General features: G+C 33.3%; 1 protein-coding gene across 2 annotated transcripts in view; it reads right to left on the bottom strand.

The window, feature by feature from the left end:
* Positions 1-14,251, bottom strand: part of LOC105344574 (Fanconi anemia group A protein) — a 43,282-nt gene that overhangs the window by 21,693 nt on the left and 7,338 nt on the right. For both annotated transcript variants that reach the window (XR_004595702.2, XM_034443390.2), the window contains exons 5-15: positions 13,616-13,704; positions 12,855-12,915; positions 12,689-12,738; positions 12,316-12,392; positions 10,133-10,240; positions 6,131-6,270; positions 5,315-5,476; positions 4,468-4,658; positions 4,195-4,282; positions 3,977-4,084; positions 3,282-3,355 (exon numbers count right to left, since the gene is read on the bottom strand). Coding sequence is in view for 1 of the 2 variants with exons in the window: in XM_034443390.2 (XP_034299281.2) it covers positions 3,282-3,355; positions 3,977-4,084; positions 4,195-4,282; positions 4,468-4,658; positions 5,315-5,476; positions 6,131-6,270; positions 10,133-10,240; positions 12,316-12,392; positions 12,689-12,738; positions 12,855-12,915; positions 13,616-13,704 (1,148 nt within the window). In the remaining variant the exon portion in view is untranslated. The remainder of the gene's footprint in view (positions 1-3,281; positions 3,356-3,976; positions 4,085-4,194; positions 4,283-4,467; positions 4,659-5,314; positions 5,477-6,130; positions 6,271-10,132; positions 10,241-12,315; positions 12,393-12,688; positions 12,739-12,854; positions 12,916-13,615; positions 13,705-14,251) is intronic.

Genomic DNA, 14,251 nt, shown 5'->3' with positions numbered 1-14,251 from the left:
AAAGAAAATGAACATAAACTGCAAATAACTAGAATTTTTCTAAGTCGAAGGAATATAACTCTGTCGAAAATTGCTCTATCAAACCTAAAATCAAATTTGACCTAGATATTATTTAGATAAACCTGTATACCAAATTTCATATCAATCTGTGCACCATATTGGAAGAAAATGAACAGAAACTTCAAATAACTGGAATTTTTCTATGTCCAAGGGCCATAACTCTGTCGAAAATTGCTCGGTCGCACCCAATATCAAACTTGACCTAGATATTATCATGATAAACCTGCATACCAAATTTCATTCCAATATGTTCATTCTCTGCGAAGAAAATGAGCGGAAACTGCAAATAACTGGAAGTTTTCTACATCCAAGGCACAAAACTCTGTCGAAATTTGCTCAACTGCACCCAATATCGAACTTGACCTAGACATTATCATGATAAACCTGTATACCAAATGTCTTTTAAATATGTTCATCTGCTGCAAAGAAAATGAGCGGAAACTGTAAATAACTGGAATTTTTCTATGTCCAAGGGCCATAACTCTGTCAAAAATTGCTCGATCGTATCCAATATTGAACTTGACCTAGATATTATCATGATAAACCTGTATACCAAATTACATTCCAATATATTCATCCTCTGCAAAGAAAATGAACAGAAACTTGTTGGTGGACCGACCGACAGACTGCCCGACCGACACAGCAGCAAAGCAATATGCCCTCCCTTCTTCGAAGGGAGGCATTAAAATGTCAATAATTTAATATCTAATTGATCAATTCGTGAAAATTATATAAGGAATAAGGAACTATTCTTTGAGAATTATAAGGTGATCAAATACAGTCAGGTGTGATCAAATCAATCATAAAATCCTCCGGGCTATTTTGGGTTTGATCACCTCCAGACCATATTTGATCACCTCATATTACTCACTGAAATATTCCTTAAATCAATGCGTCTTCATTTAGACACTAGGTTTGTTTTATCACCATTCAGTTAATTGGTGTAGTAGATAAAGAAGTGACCCTGATCATGGCTGTGCTTCTTTGACCTCTGGCCCAGGTCTTGCCGTTATGCAGAAATAAAGATTTGCTCAAATAGTGTTATATATAAAGGGGAAAAAATAGCAAGTGAAATAAATATTTTTTTGTTCTTTTTTAAATGAAATGGAAAAAGAGTATGCAAACTCACTATTACCTTATTCTCCCATATAAGTTGACAATATTACACAAAATGAATGGCAAAGTATGTATAGACTACAACCAAATTAAAACAAAAGGCATAGATGTAACACCAAGAAAACAAGAGATGTTTGTAAAACACTTATGCGCCCCTCCCTTGGAAAAATCCGCGAAGAAAATTAACAGAAACTACAAATAACTGAAATTTTTCTAAGTCCAAGGCACAAAACTCTGTCAAAAAATGCTTGACTGACCCAAAATTAAGCTTGTTCTAGATATTATTATGATAAACTTGTATACCAAATTTCATTTCAATATGTGCATCCTACACGAAAAAAATGAATGGAAACTGCAAATAATTAAAAATTTTCTAAGTCCACAGTGCATAGCTCTGACAAATTGCTCGATCACACCCAAAATCAAACTTGATCTAAATACAGTGTATTATTATGATAAACCTGTATATCAAATTTCATTTCAATATGTGCATCTTACACGAAGAAAATGAATGGAAACTGCAAATAATTGGAATTTTTCTACGTCCAAGGGGCACAACTCTGTCGAAAATTGCTGGATCGCTCCCAAAATCGAACTTGACCTAGATATTATTATGATAAATCTGTATACCAAATTTTATTACAATATGTGCATCCTACAAAAAGAAGATGAACTGATACTGCAAATAATTGGAAGTTTTCTACTTCCAAGGGGCACAACTCTGTCGAAAATTGCTCGATCATACCCAAAATCAAACTTGACCTAGATATTATTATGATAACCCTGTATACCAAATTTCATTTCAATGTGTGCATCCTACGTGAAGAATAGGAACAGAAACTGTTGGTGGACTGACCGACCGACAGACAGCAGCAAAGCAATATGCCTTCCTTTCTTTGAAAGGGGGCATAAAAAATACTAGGGGAAATTTCTGTACATTTACACATGAATCAGACTTTTTTGTGAATATTAATAACTGTACATGTATCTTCACATTACCATTTTTTAGGTAAGAATTTTAGAAAAATCTGTTATGCAGTTTTAGAGGTTTTACATAAAAAACAGATCACTGACTATACATATTTAACCTAATGGTCAAAAACATTATAGCCCAATTAAGTATATTATGTCTATTTACAATGCATATGACACACAAATAAAATGTTTTAAATACATCAAGCGATGGCATTAACCTTTGAAATTACTGATTCTTAACCAATCATAAAAATGAGGTTAATACCATGCAAACGAGACACATGAAGGGAGGTATCTGAACATAAGTAGGTATATTTATACAAACTGTCTTATCTCTCATAATTCTCATCTTATGTACTATTTTTAAATACTTCATTAGAGGAACCTTTCAATGATGAAACTGTTTTCATTTATATTGGCACCATTTTATAAAATGCTTTCCCCTCAAATAAACAAGAGTTTTGGTCAGGGGGTCACAATTTCTATAATTTAAAATCATTATATATCCAAGAAACAAGCTTTTGTGTGAATATTGGCATTTCTGGTGCAGTGGTTCTTCAGGAAAAAAATTTTTTAAACATTTTTCCTATTTATTTCTATGTTAAACTTTGAACCCAGCTTGGGGCCCCAGTTTTGCTCGAGACTCATAATTTTTACAATTTAGAATTTTCACTATATATACAAGCTTTTGTGTAAATATTGGCATTTCTGGTGCAGTGATTCTTGAGAAGAGGATTTTTAAAGACACACACTTTATACTCACTGTTTCACAATTATCTACCTTTTAAAAAGGGTTTCGCCTTTTTATTTTAAAAATTTAGACTCCCTTTCTTAAAAGAGGTCAGCATGATACAGTCTATTGATATACTTAAATAAGTGGGATAGTTTGTCTAGGTAAGGATTAAAGTAATAAATTAAACTTCATTCTAAATTGTAAAATTATACTGTTCTATTTTCTAATTATGTGTCTAATTGTGTTGTCGTTTGTGTCTATTCTGTGTTACTCGTATAATTACAAAATTTCAGGTTTCTCCTCAATAATAAATATTCATAACATCGACCCATGCTTGGCTCTATTCTACCACTGGCTGCAAAAGTTTTTAGCAAAAATTATGATCAATTTATATTACCAATCAGCAAAAGAGAGCATATCATCCAGAAACGTTGTCTCCATTTCAAACTGTACCCAGTCTCTGAAGGCAAGCTGTAAATAAAATATCTGTATAAATTTGAATACACACACTGAACCAAAGTCCCAAATGCTCATGCATGAACTAAAATAAACTGAACATTCTCAGATGTCTGATTACTGACTAATTTTCTCTCTCTTTAAATTTTGAAAACTGTAAATATTATAGCATATATATATATGCATTTAAGTTGTTGATATTACCCTGGCATGTATCAAAGCTGTAAAGATCATAGAATGGACATGCATCAAAGCTATAAATATTCTAGCATACACATGTATTGAAGTATTAGTTGGCAAAACAATTTATATTTCATATGTAGCTTGAAACACCAGATTTGATTTGCTAATAAGCCAGGTAAATTTTTGTACACCCGACTTCAGCCGGAGGTAATAACATGACATCACAATGCATTAAATACACCCTTGATTAGACATTTGGTTTACTTAGGAAAAAAATTTGTTATGTACCTGTAGGTCAAATCAAGGGTGTACAGGGATTTTCCTCAGGTTTTATTCCATACACCTGAGGTAAATCACCTTTTATCCTTACTGAACCTGGATATCAATATGTATAAATCTATATTGTATACCAATAGCCAAAAAAGAATACATAGATTTTAAATTGTTAGACACCTGGGTTCTGGAGACTGCACTTTTGATTTCTTTGCTAAGTTGTCCAAACCTACATAAAACTTGATCGTCAGGATGGAGATCTTTAAAGAAGCCATGGAGAAACTGAAACTTTAAAATGAAAACAAAAATAGATATTGTTGCAATTCTTACCATCAAAAGTTGAAGTAGCAATAAGACGTTCATGGTTTAAACCAATATTATAAAATGAAAAAAAGTACCTTGTCACAGAAAACATTCGGCAAAAGAAATTGAAATACATCAGCTTTTCTGATACTGCTTACAAAGTCAATGTACTCCAACATTAGGCTGAAGAAATGATAAGGAAAACATTACTGGAAAAATGAAAGATCTTTAGAACTTGATCTTAATTTTCAACATCAAGCTGTAAAAATGTTAAGAAATAATATGTTACTGGAAAAATTAAAGATCTTTAAAACTTGATCTTAATGCTTGATTTCAAATTTTATTTTTCATATACACTGTACATGTACCGAAAAGAAAATTTCTTCCATGAACTAGTAGAAATGGGTAGCTCCTGCCAAACCAAGTGTGTGAAGTTCCCTTGGAGAACTGGGCAAAATCCCTGACATACTTGTACAGTCGTTTCCCGAGAGGTCATATGATCTGTGTGGGCCAGACAGAACCCCAGTGTTCTAATATGGTGGTGATCCAGGTCACGTCCCTGTCAGAGTAAACATGTTTGCATGACATTTCACTTAATCTTCTCTTTGTACTGAGTAGGCCTCTTGAGGGATGAATAATATTCTAATAATTGGTATAAGATAATTATGAATACAATGATGACTAAACAACTATATAGGTCATTTAATAGAGCAAGTTCTTTGTTTCAATGTGGGAATTATAAAGAGATCGAACAAACATAAGATTAACAAAATTGTAACCCAAAATTCATTCACCAAGAAGTCGATCAGTTTATGTACTGTGTCTTTTGGACAAGACAATAAAATTAAAAGAAAATAGGGTTTCATGAGGGTGAGGCTGACACGATAAACAGCTTTCCTTTAATCAGTACTACACACAACTTGGGTTGGAGACCTATACTGGGTATTCAATTATTTTTAAAAATCACTTTATACATGTACATAAATTATGAAAACCTAAATTCACAATTATTATATACACTGCATATAAAATTGTTTGTATAAGCATCAACCTTATGTGCTTTTATATAAATCAATTTGGAACTTTTATACATTAAAGTTGTCAACTATGAATGATGTTATTCTGAAGTAAAATATTGTTTATTGGTCAAATTTCACCAGTTCGAACATGGCAGGGTAAGATTGATATCTAATGGGAAAATTAATAACAGCTTACCTGCTCCATGATTAATTTCCAAATTCTAATGAAGATAGCATTGTGTAGTTCTGCCATTTCTTGGAGGACTGAGAACAAATCCTGTGGCCATGAGACAGCAGTTGACATTTCTATATCTCTCTGACAAGCACAGGCCAGGAATTCTAACAGCTGATCTACCACCTAACAGGTGCAAAAATATCAAAAATAAAGGAACAAAATCCATAAAGGAGTACATGTATCTATACACAGTAAAACTCAGTTAAGCAACATCATACGGACCAGTGGATATTTTTTTTGCCATATCCGAAATTCACTCATCATATAGTCTAAAATAAGTGAATTTTGCAGTATTCATTTTTTTCCCCATGACTACCATTAATAATTAATAAAATTATAATTTTAATAAATCAATAAATAAATAAATAATAAAATTGGAGGCCTAAAATTTTCATCCTTAATTTTTGACGGATTTGTGTTGAAATAAATACTAACAAAATCAAAGTTAATCAAATTTTTCCATCAATCTGATTAAAATCAGATCTTTGATCCACTCCGAAAAATTTGATGTTGCTACCAAAAAGTGTAGTGACATTGAATTTGTCGGAGCGGATCAAAGAGTGTAGCGACATCAAATTTGTCTCAGCGGATCAAAGATCTTATTTAGTGTAGCGACATTGAATTTGTCTTAGCGGATTTTAATCAGATTGATTTTCCATGTACCTCAAAAAACTGCTACATTTGTAATTTTGCTATATCTGTGTTCATACTATATACTTTAGATATATTCTTACTGTATAAGAGGTTGTCATTATATTTTCTGTTTTGTATATTTACCTTAATCTGCAGTGGTGAAATATTGGCTGCATTAACATTTAGCACAGTTGCAGGTTCTGATGTGTACATTTCAACTCTGTTTTCCTCAATATGGAGGACCATCTTTAGTTTCTCCCTCAGCAGAGAACATTGTTCTACAACTATGTAAGGGAAGTTTATCAGAGATGGAATATATAGACTTGGAGCGATTTGTTAACATTAATCATTCATTACATGTCTTTTATTGTTTCATTTGTCCAATATATAGATTGCCTCTGTTATTGGAGTTGTCCAGTATATAGATTACCTCTGTTATTGGAGTTGTCCACTGTATAGATTACCTCTGTTATTGGAGTTGTCCATTGTATAGATTACCTCTGTTATTGGAGTTGTCCACTGTATAGATTACCTCTGTTATTGGAGTTGTCCACTGTTTAGATTACCTCTGTTATTGGAGTTGTCCATTGTATAGATAACCTCTGTTATTGGAGTTGTCCATTGTATAGATAACCTCTGTTATTGGGTTTGTCCACTGTATAGATTACCTCTGTTATTGGAGTTGTCCACTGTATAGATTACCTCTGTTATTGGAGTTGTCCACTGTTTAGATTACCTCTGTTATTGGGTTTGTCCACTGTATAGATTACCTCTGTTATTGGAGCTGTCCACTGTTTAGATTACCTCTGTTATTGGAGTTGTCCATTGTATAGATTACCTCTGTTATTGGAGCTGTCCACTGTATAGATAACCTCTGTTATTGGAGTTGTCCACTGTATAGATTACCTCTGTTATTGGGTTTGTCCATTGTATAGATTACCTCTATTATTGGAGTTGTCCATTGTATAGATAACCTCTGTTATTGGAGTTGTCCATTGTATAGATAACCTCTGTTATTGGGTTTGTCCACTGTATAGATTACCTCTGTTATTGGAGTTGTCCATTGTATAGATAACCTCTGTTATTGGAGTTGTCCATTGTATAGATAACCTCTGTTATTGGAGTTGTCCATTGTATAGATAACCTCTGTTATTGGGTTTGTCCACTGTATAGATTACCTCTGTTATTGGGGTTGTCCACTGTATAGATTACCTCTGTTATTGGAGTTGTCCATTGTATAGATAACCTCTGTTATTGGAGTTGTCCATTGTATAGATAACCTCTGTTATTGGGTTTGTCCACTGTATAGATTACCTCTGTTATTGGAGTTGTCCACTGTATAGATTACCTCTGTTATTGGAGTTGTCCACTGTTTAGATTACCTCTGTTATTGGGTTTGTCCACTGTATAGATTACCTCTGTTATTGGAGCTGTCCACTGTTTAGATTACCTCTGTTATTGGAGTTGTCCATTGTATAGATTACCTCTGTTATTGGAGCTGTCCACTGTATAGATAACCTCTGTTATTGGAGTTGTCCACTGTATAGATTACCTCTGTTATTGGGTTTGTCCATTGTATAGATTACCTCTATTATTGGAGTTGTCCATTGTATAGATAACCTCTGTTATTGGAGTTGTCCATTGTATAGATAACCTCTGTTATTGGGTTTGTCCACTGTATAGATTACCTCTGTTATTGGAGTTGTCCATTGTATAGATAACCTCTGTTATTGGAGTTGTCCATTGTATAGATAACCTCTGTTATTGGAGTTGTCCATTGTATAGATAACCTCTGTTATTGGGTTTGTCCACTGTATAGATTACCTCTGTTATTGGGGTTGTCCACTGTATAGATTACCTCTGTTATTGGAGTTGTCCATTGTATAGATAACCTCTGTTATTGGAGTTGTCCATTGTATAGATTACCTCTGTTATTGGAGCTGTCCACTGTTTAGATTACCTCTGTTATTGGAGTTGTCCATTGTATAGATTACCTCTGTTATTGGAGTTGTCCACTGTATAGATTACCTCTGTTATTGGGTTTGTCCATTGTATAGATTACCTGTTATTGGAGTTGTCCACTGTATAGATTACCTCTGTTATCGGAGTTGTCCACTGTATAGATAACCTCTGTTATTGGGGTTATCCATTGTATAGATTACCTCTGTTATTGGAGTTGTCCACTGTTTAGATTACCTCTGTTATTGGGGTTGTCCATTGTTTAGATTACCTGTTTTTGGAGTTGTCCAGTATATAGATTACCTGTTATTGGGGTTGTCCATGGTATAGATTACCTATGTTATTGGGGTTGCTTAGTGGAAAAATTATCTCTGTTGTTTGTGTTAACCAGTATATAGATTACCTGTTAATGGGGGTGTCCAGTATATAGATTACCTGTTATTGGAGTTGTCAAGTATTTAGATTACCTCTGTTATTGGAGTTGTACAGTATATAGAATACCTCTGTTGATGGGGTTATCCAGTATATAGATTACCTTTTATTGGAGTTGTCCAGTATATAGATAACCTGTTATTGGGGTTGTCCAGTGTATAAATTACCTGTTATTGGGGTTCTCCAGTATTTAGATTACCTCTGTTATTGGGGTTATCCAGTATATAGATTACCTCTGTTATTGGGGTTATCCAGTATATAGATTACCTCAGTTATGGTTGTCCAGTGTATAAATTACCTGGATTGTCCAGTATATAGATTACTTCTGATGTTGGGGTTGTCCATTGTATAGATTACCTCTGTTATAGGGGTTTTCAAGTATATAGATTACTTCTATTATTGGGGTTGTCCAATATATAGATTACCTCTGTTACTGGGGTTATCCAGTATATCGATTACTTCTGTTATTACCTCTGTTACTGGGGTTATCCAGTATATAGATTACCTCTGTTATTGGGGTTGTCCAATATATAGATTGCCTCTGTTAATGGAGTTATCCAGTATATAGAATACTTCTGTAATTGCGCTTGTCCAGTTTATAGATAACCTCTGTTATTGGGGTTGTCCAGTATATGGATTACCTGTTTTTGGAGTTGTCTAGTATATAGATTACCTCTGTTAGTGGGGTTGTCCAGTATATAGATTACCTGTTATTGGAGTTATCCAGTATATAGATTACTTCTGTTATTGGGGTTGTCCAGTATATAGATTACCTCTGTTATTGGGGTTGTCCAGTATATAGATTACCTATTATTGGAGTTGTCCAGTATATAGATTACCTGTTATTGGGGTTATCAAGTATATAGATTACCTCTGTTATTGGGGTTGTCCAATTGCTTCTGTTATTGGAGTTGTCCAGTATATAGATTACCTCTGCTATTGGGGTGGTCCAATATATAGATTACCTCTGTTATGGGAGTTATCCAGTATATAGATTACCTGTTATTGGAGTTGTCAAGTATATAGATTACCTCTGTTATTGGGGTTATCCAGTGTATAGATTACCTGTTATTGGGGTTGTCCAGTATACAGATTACTTCTGTTATTTGAGTTGTCCAGTATATAGATTACCTCTGTTATTACCTCTGTTATTGGGGTTGTCCAATATATAGATTACCTCTGTTACTGGGGTTATCCAGTATATAGATTACTTCTGTTATTTCCTCTGTTATTGGGGTTGTCCAGTATATAGATTACCTCTGTTATTGGGGTTGTCCAGTATATAGATTACCTATTATTGGAGTTGTCCAGTATATAGATTACTTCTGTTATTTCCTCTGTTATTGGGGTTGTCCAATATATAGATTACCTCTGTTACTGGGGTTATCCAGTATATAGATTACTTCTGTTATTTCCTCTGTTATTGGGGTTGTCCAATATATAGATTACCTCTGTTACTGGGGTTATCCAGTATATAGATTACTTCTGTTATTACCTCTGTTATTGGGGTTGTCCAGTATATAGATAACCTCTGTTACTGGGGTTATCCAGTATATAGATTACTTCTGTTATTACCTCTGTTATTGGGGTTGTCCAATATATAGATTACCTCTGTTACTGGGGTTATCCAGTATATAGATTACTTCTGTTATTTCCTCTGTTATTGGGGTTGTCCAGTATATAGATAACCTCTGTTACTGGGGTTATCCAGTATATTGATTACCTGTTATTGGGGCTGTCCAATATATAGATTACCTCTGTTAGTGGGGTTGTCCAGTATGCCTTTGAGCAGCTCATCCAGACAGAACTGTAACTGTTCCTCTTCACTCAGCTCCAGATCCATGTCCTCTTCCAGGAATACCCCTGTTGGAGAGTCAAGGCAAATGTTGCTGTTATATACATATATGCACTTATACACTGTTTCTATCAAGAGTATCCACAAGAAAAGTTATATCCATTTTATTAATTAATCTTTGAAACATTTATTGAAAATAACAAACAAAACAGAAACAAGTGTAAAGCTGTCAATGTGACAGCAAACCAGGTTTTTTTTTAAGTGAACTGTATCCATAATCTATGTCAACCCTGAATTGATAAACAATACCTACGGTATCCAGTGAAATGGAGTACCCTATATGCAATATTCTGCGAGAAAATTACTAAGTTCAAAAGCTGGTATTTTTTCATTAATTATCAGAAAAGAAAATCCTAGCAATATGCATGTCTCTGATATATGTACAATTAATCTGCAAAAGAACAACTTCCTATCTTGAAAACTGTAGGAGGAGTTATCCATACAATAGAGGTATCCTTTTGGCAGCCGCCCGCCAGCTCACAAGCTAACAAAGATGAGGCATCACCTGTATGAGACGACCATTATCATATTATATGATTCATAGTTAATGATCTTGGAAATTCATGGATACTGTTTTGACAAAATACCATATATCATATGTTAAATTTTTATATGATAATTATATGTTAATTTCATATGGTATTTTAAGATACAATGTTTATCAATGCTATAACATATAATAGATATTGCATCCTATGATACTTACAATACATACTTTATAATACAATATAATATTGTAATAAATTATGATGCAATATGATATTTTAACATATGATATGACACTGTATCATGTCAAACATAATTGTATTTGATCACATATTATAATATATATATGATACAATATAGAATTATATAATAAATATCATATCAAAATACATCCCAAAAATGTAACATATGATTTTATTTTGTATAATATAGCATGAAATTGTATTTCATGATATTTTGTCATATTTGACCAATATTATTATGATTTTGTATCATATGATACAATATAATTTGATACAACATATTATATGATACGATATTATGTGAAATAGTAAAATATCATATAATTTACAATATCATATTATGCAATATTGTATCATAATATACAAATATTATACATAACAATATCATGATACAATATCATTGTACAAAAATATATAACTTTACAATATATATATATATGATATAATATTGTATCATATAAAACAAAAGTGTATCATATCATGCAATACTATATCATACGAATCATGTTATTTCATTTTAAAAACAACAAACACATCTATCAAGCAGGTTTGGGTGAGGTAAGAGATTTTTTAGCATCCTTGATAATGGAGATCAGGCTCTGCATCTGAAGCTACCTCTATGATTTATTCATATACCATGCAAGTTTGAAATAGTACTATTATCTATAAAACATGTGACCTGTTCCAAAAATCAAAACCTCATCCAGCATATGAAGCATATGGCCTGTCAGGTGCATCAGTATCATAAGATGCGCAATCCATGCAAGTTTGGTAAGTTAGAACTAGTAATAATTGAGACATAATCATCAGATGTCACCTGCTTCATAAACTTAAACCAGCTATTAAAACCTTAACCTCCCCCAGCATCTAAAACCTATGCCTCAGACTCAGTATTCATGCCTGTCAGGTGATCAGTATCATAAGATGCACCATTCATGCAAGTTTGGTGAAGTTAAGACCAGTAATAACAAAGATATAATCATCAGAGGACACCTGTTTCAAAAACTTTAACCAGCTCCAAAAACCTTAACCTCCCCCAGCATCCAAAACCTATGGCTCAGATTCAGCATTCATGCCTGTCAAGTGCATCAGTATCATAAGATGCACCATCCATGCAAGTTTGGTTAAGTTAGGACCTGTAATAACTAAGATATAATCATCAGAGGGCACCTGCTCCAAAAACTTTAACCAGCTCTAAAAACCTTAACCTCCTCCAGCATCAGAAACCTATGGCTCAGATTCAGCATTCAAGCCTGTCCACCTCGTCCACCACAGATATTGACTTTATGAAGTGACCACACAGCTAGGTAATAGTTTTCAATCCAAGTCAGAGAGACTTGGATGAGACCAATTACCTTCCAAGAGCCTTGCTGATTCTGCTTTGCATGCCTTCAAGTAATTAGTGTACAGTGTGGAAGGAATCTTGTCAACCCTGTTCAACAGAAATCAACATATAAAGGACTTAGTTGCTTCAAATGAAGACTTACTCAGTATATCAACAGCAATTCAATAAATATGTCAGATGGATGCCAGTTTGTCAAAAGGTTACACATCAGATCAAATGCTGCTACATTGATTAAACTCACTGCAATTTTGAGATCTTGCAATAATAAAACTATTTTAAAAATATCTGTTTGTGGCATTATATTTTGAAGTTTTTGGATTAATGGGGTTTTTTTTTGCCCTGGTCAATTTTTTAAAAAAATAACAAACAGTACATATACTAACTGTTTCAGGGCATCAATAAACTTCATCCTTAAGTCTGGAATGTCTGGAAGCTTGAAGAAAAACATTACAGCATTTGAAAAAAATAAATTGATCAAAGAAATATTTACAACAGGGTTGCACTATATTTTTACATCTACAGTAAGTGAGATGAATGGAAATAACTTACAGCTCTTGGTTTCAGTAATACTGGTAAAAATTTACCAACATAGTATGGCTTTCTGAATATGCTGGAATGAAAACAACATTTTATGTAATATAAGCATGCATGTAAATACAGTAAAACAAATGGCCAAAAGGAAACACAAGTATTGCCAATTTAAGCTATATATCAAGCTCTCAGACATATAATTTCCTCTATGATATTCCTCTATGATATCAAGCATTCATAACAAAGGTCTAACTTTATGTACATTAATTACATTTGCACTAATTAAGTGCCTCAGTGTAAGTAACTATCATTTCATATACTGTCAAAGTGGTTATTTGCGCTGGTGGTTATGTTTTCTATAGTTAAACAATACGCTTGGGTATTAAATACGCTGATGCGCAACTTACCACACTTAAGTTTTGATTTTTTTACCATTCGTACGGGGGTACTTTCTGCGGTTTTAAGCTTACCGCGTAACTAGTGTAAATTTCTACCACGCACAAATAACCACTTTTATAGTAGTAACTGTAAGATCTACATGTATAAGTTTGTGATATAGCAAATCTCGTTGACAGCATATTTGAATGAGAATGTATATTTTTCCGTCTGTAGAACATGTATTATTATTGCAAGTTGATTTTTGCCCTTAATTAAATCTTATTGGATTTTTCTTTTGTTCTAGGAATTTAGAGCATGTTCCAGAATGCCATTTACTTACAAATACATGTTTTTAAATGCTGAAAAAATGAGGATTGCTCAAAAAAATAAAACAAATTTACCTGGCTTCCATAATAGATGATGGAATCTTTTTACTTGACTGATACAAAACCACTGCCTTTTGTATGTCATCCTCTATTTGCTCATTCATCTGTTATACATTATATGTTTTTTACAAATGCAATATGTCAACAAATACATATGGCACTTTCTTCTATTTGATTCGAAACAGACTTTGCACAAATCAGATGCAACAGATAGTTTCAAAACATGCCCATTTGACAAAAAATAAAATCAGACCAAGTTCTTGAACAATTCTTTAACCTGGTCCCTACATAGGAAAGGCTAAAGTCAAAATTGTCAAAATTGCCATGCTCTATGACAATTCCACTCACATTTAACATCTACATTATTTTCCTTCTCTTCCTGTACCAGTGTACAGTAGTTGGCCATAAGTATGTTCCCAAAATGGCCGACGTTTTCCATAGACCTTAGTACATATCAAAAAGTAAATCCTAAATTTAATTATACATAACAGCATAAACTAACCTTTATTACTAGTACTTTGTGATGTGTCCTTTGGCCTTCAAAACTGCCCTAATTCGTTTGGGTAGACTTTGATATAAACTTCTTATATAGTGAAGCGGTAAAGAGGACCAGATTTCATGAACGATGCGTTCCAGGTCTGCTTTGTTTTT

The sequence above is a fragment of the Magallana gigas genome, chromosome 3, assembly GCF_963853765.1.
Source record: "Magallana gigas chromosome 3, xbMagGiga1.1, whole genome shotgun sequence".
Classification (NCBI taxonomy): domain Eukaryota; kingdom Metazoa; phylum Mollusca; class Bivalvia; order Ostreida; family Ostreidae; genus Magallana; species Magallana gigas.
This window is presented reverse-complemented; position numbering and strand designations above follow the sequence as displayed.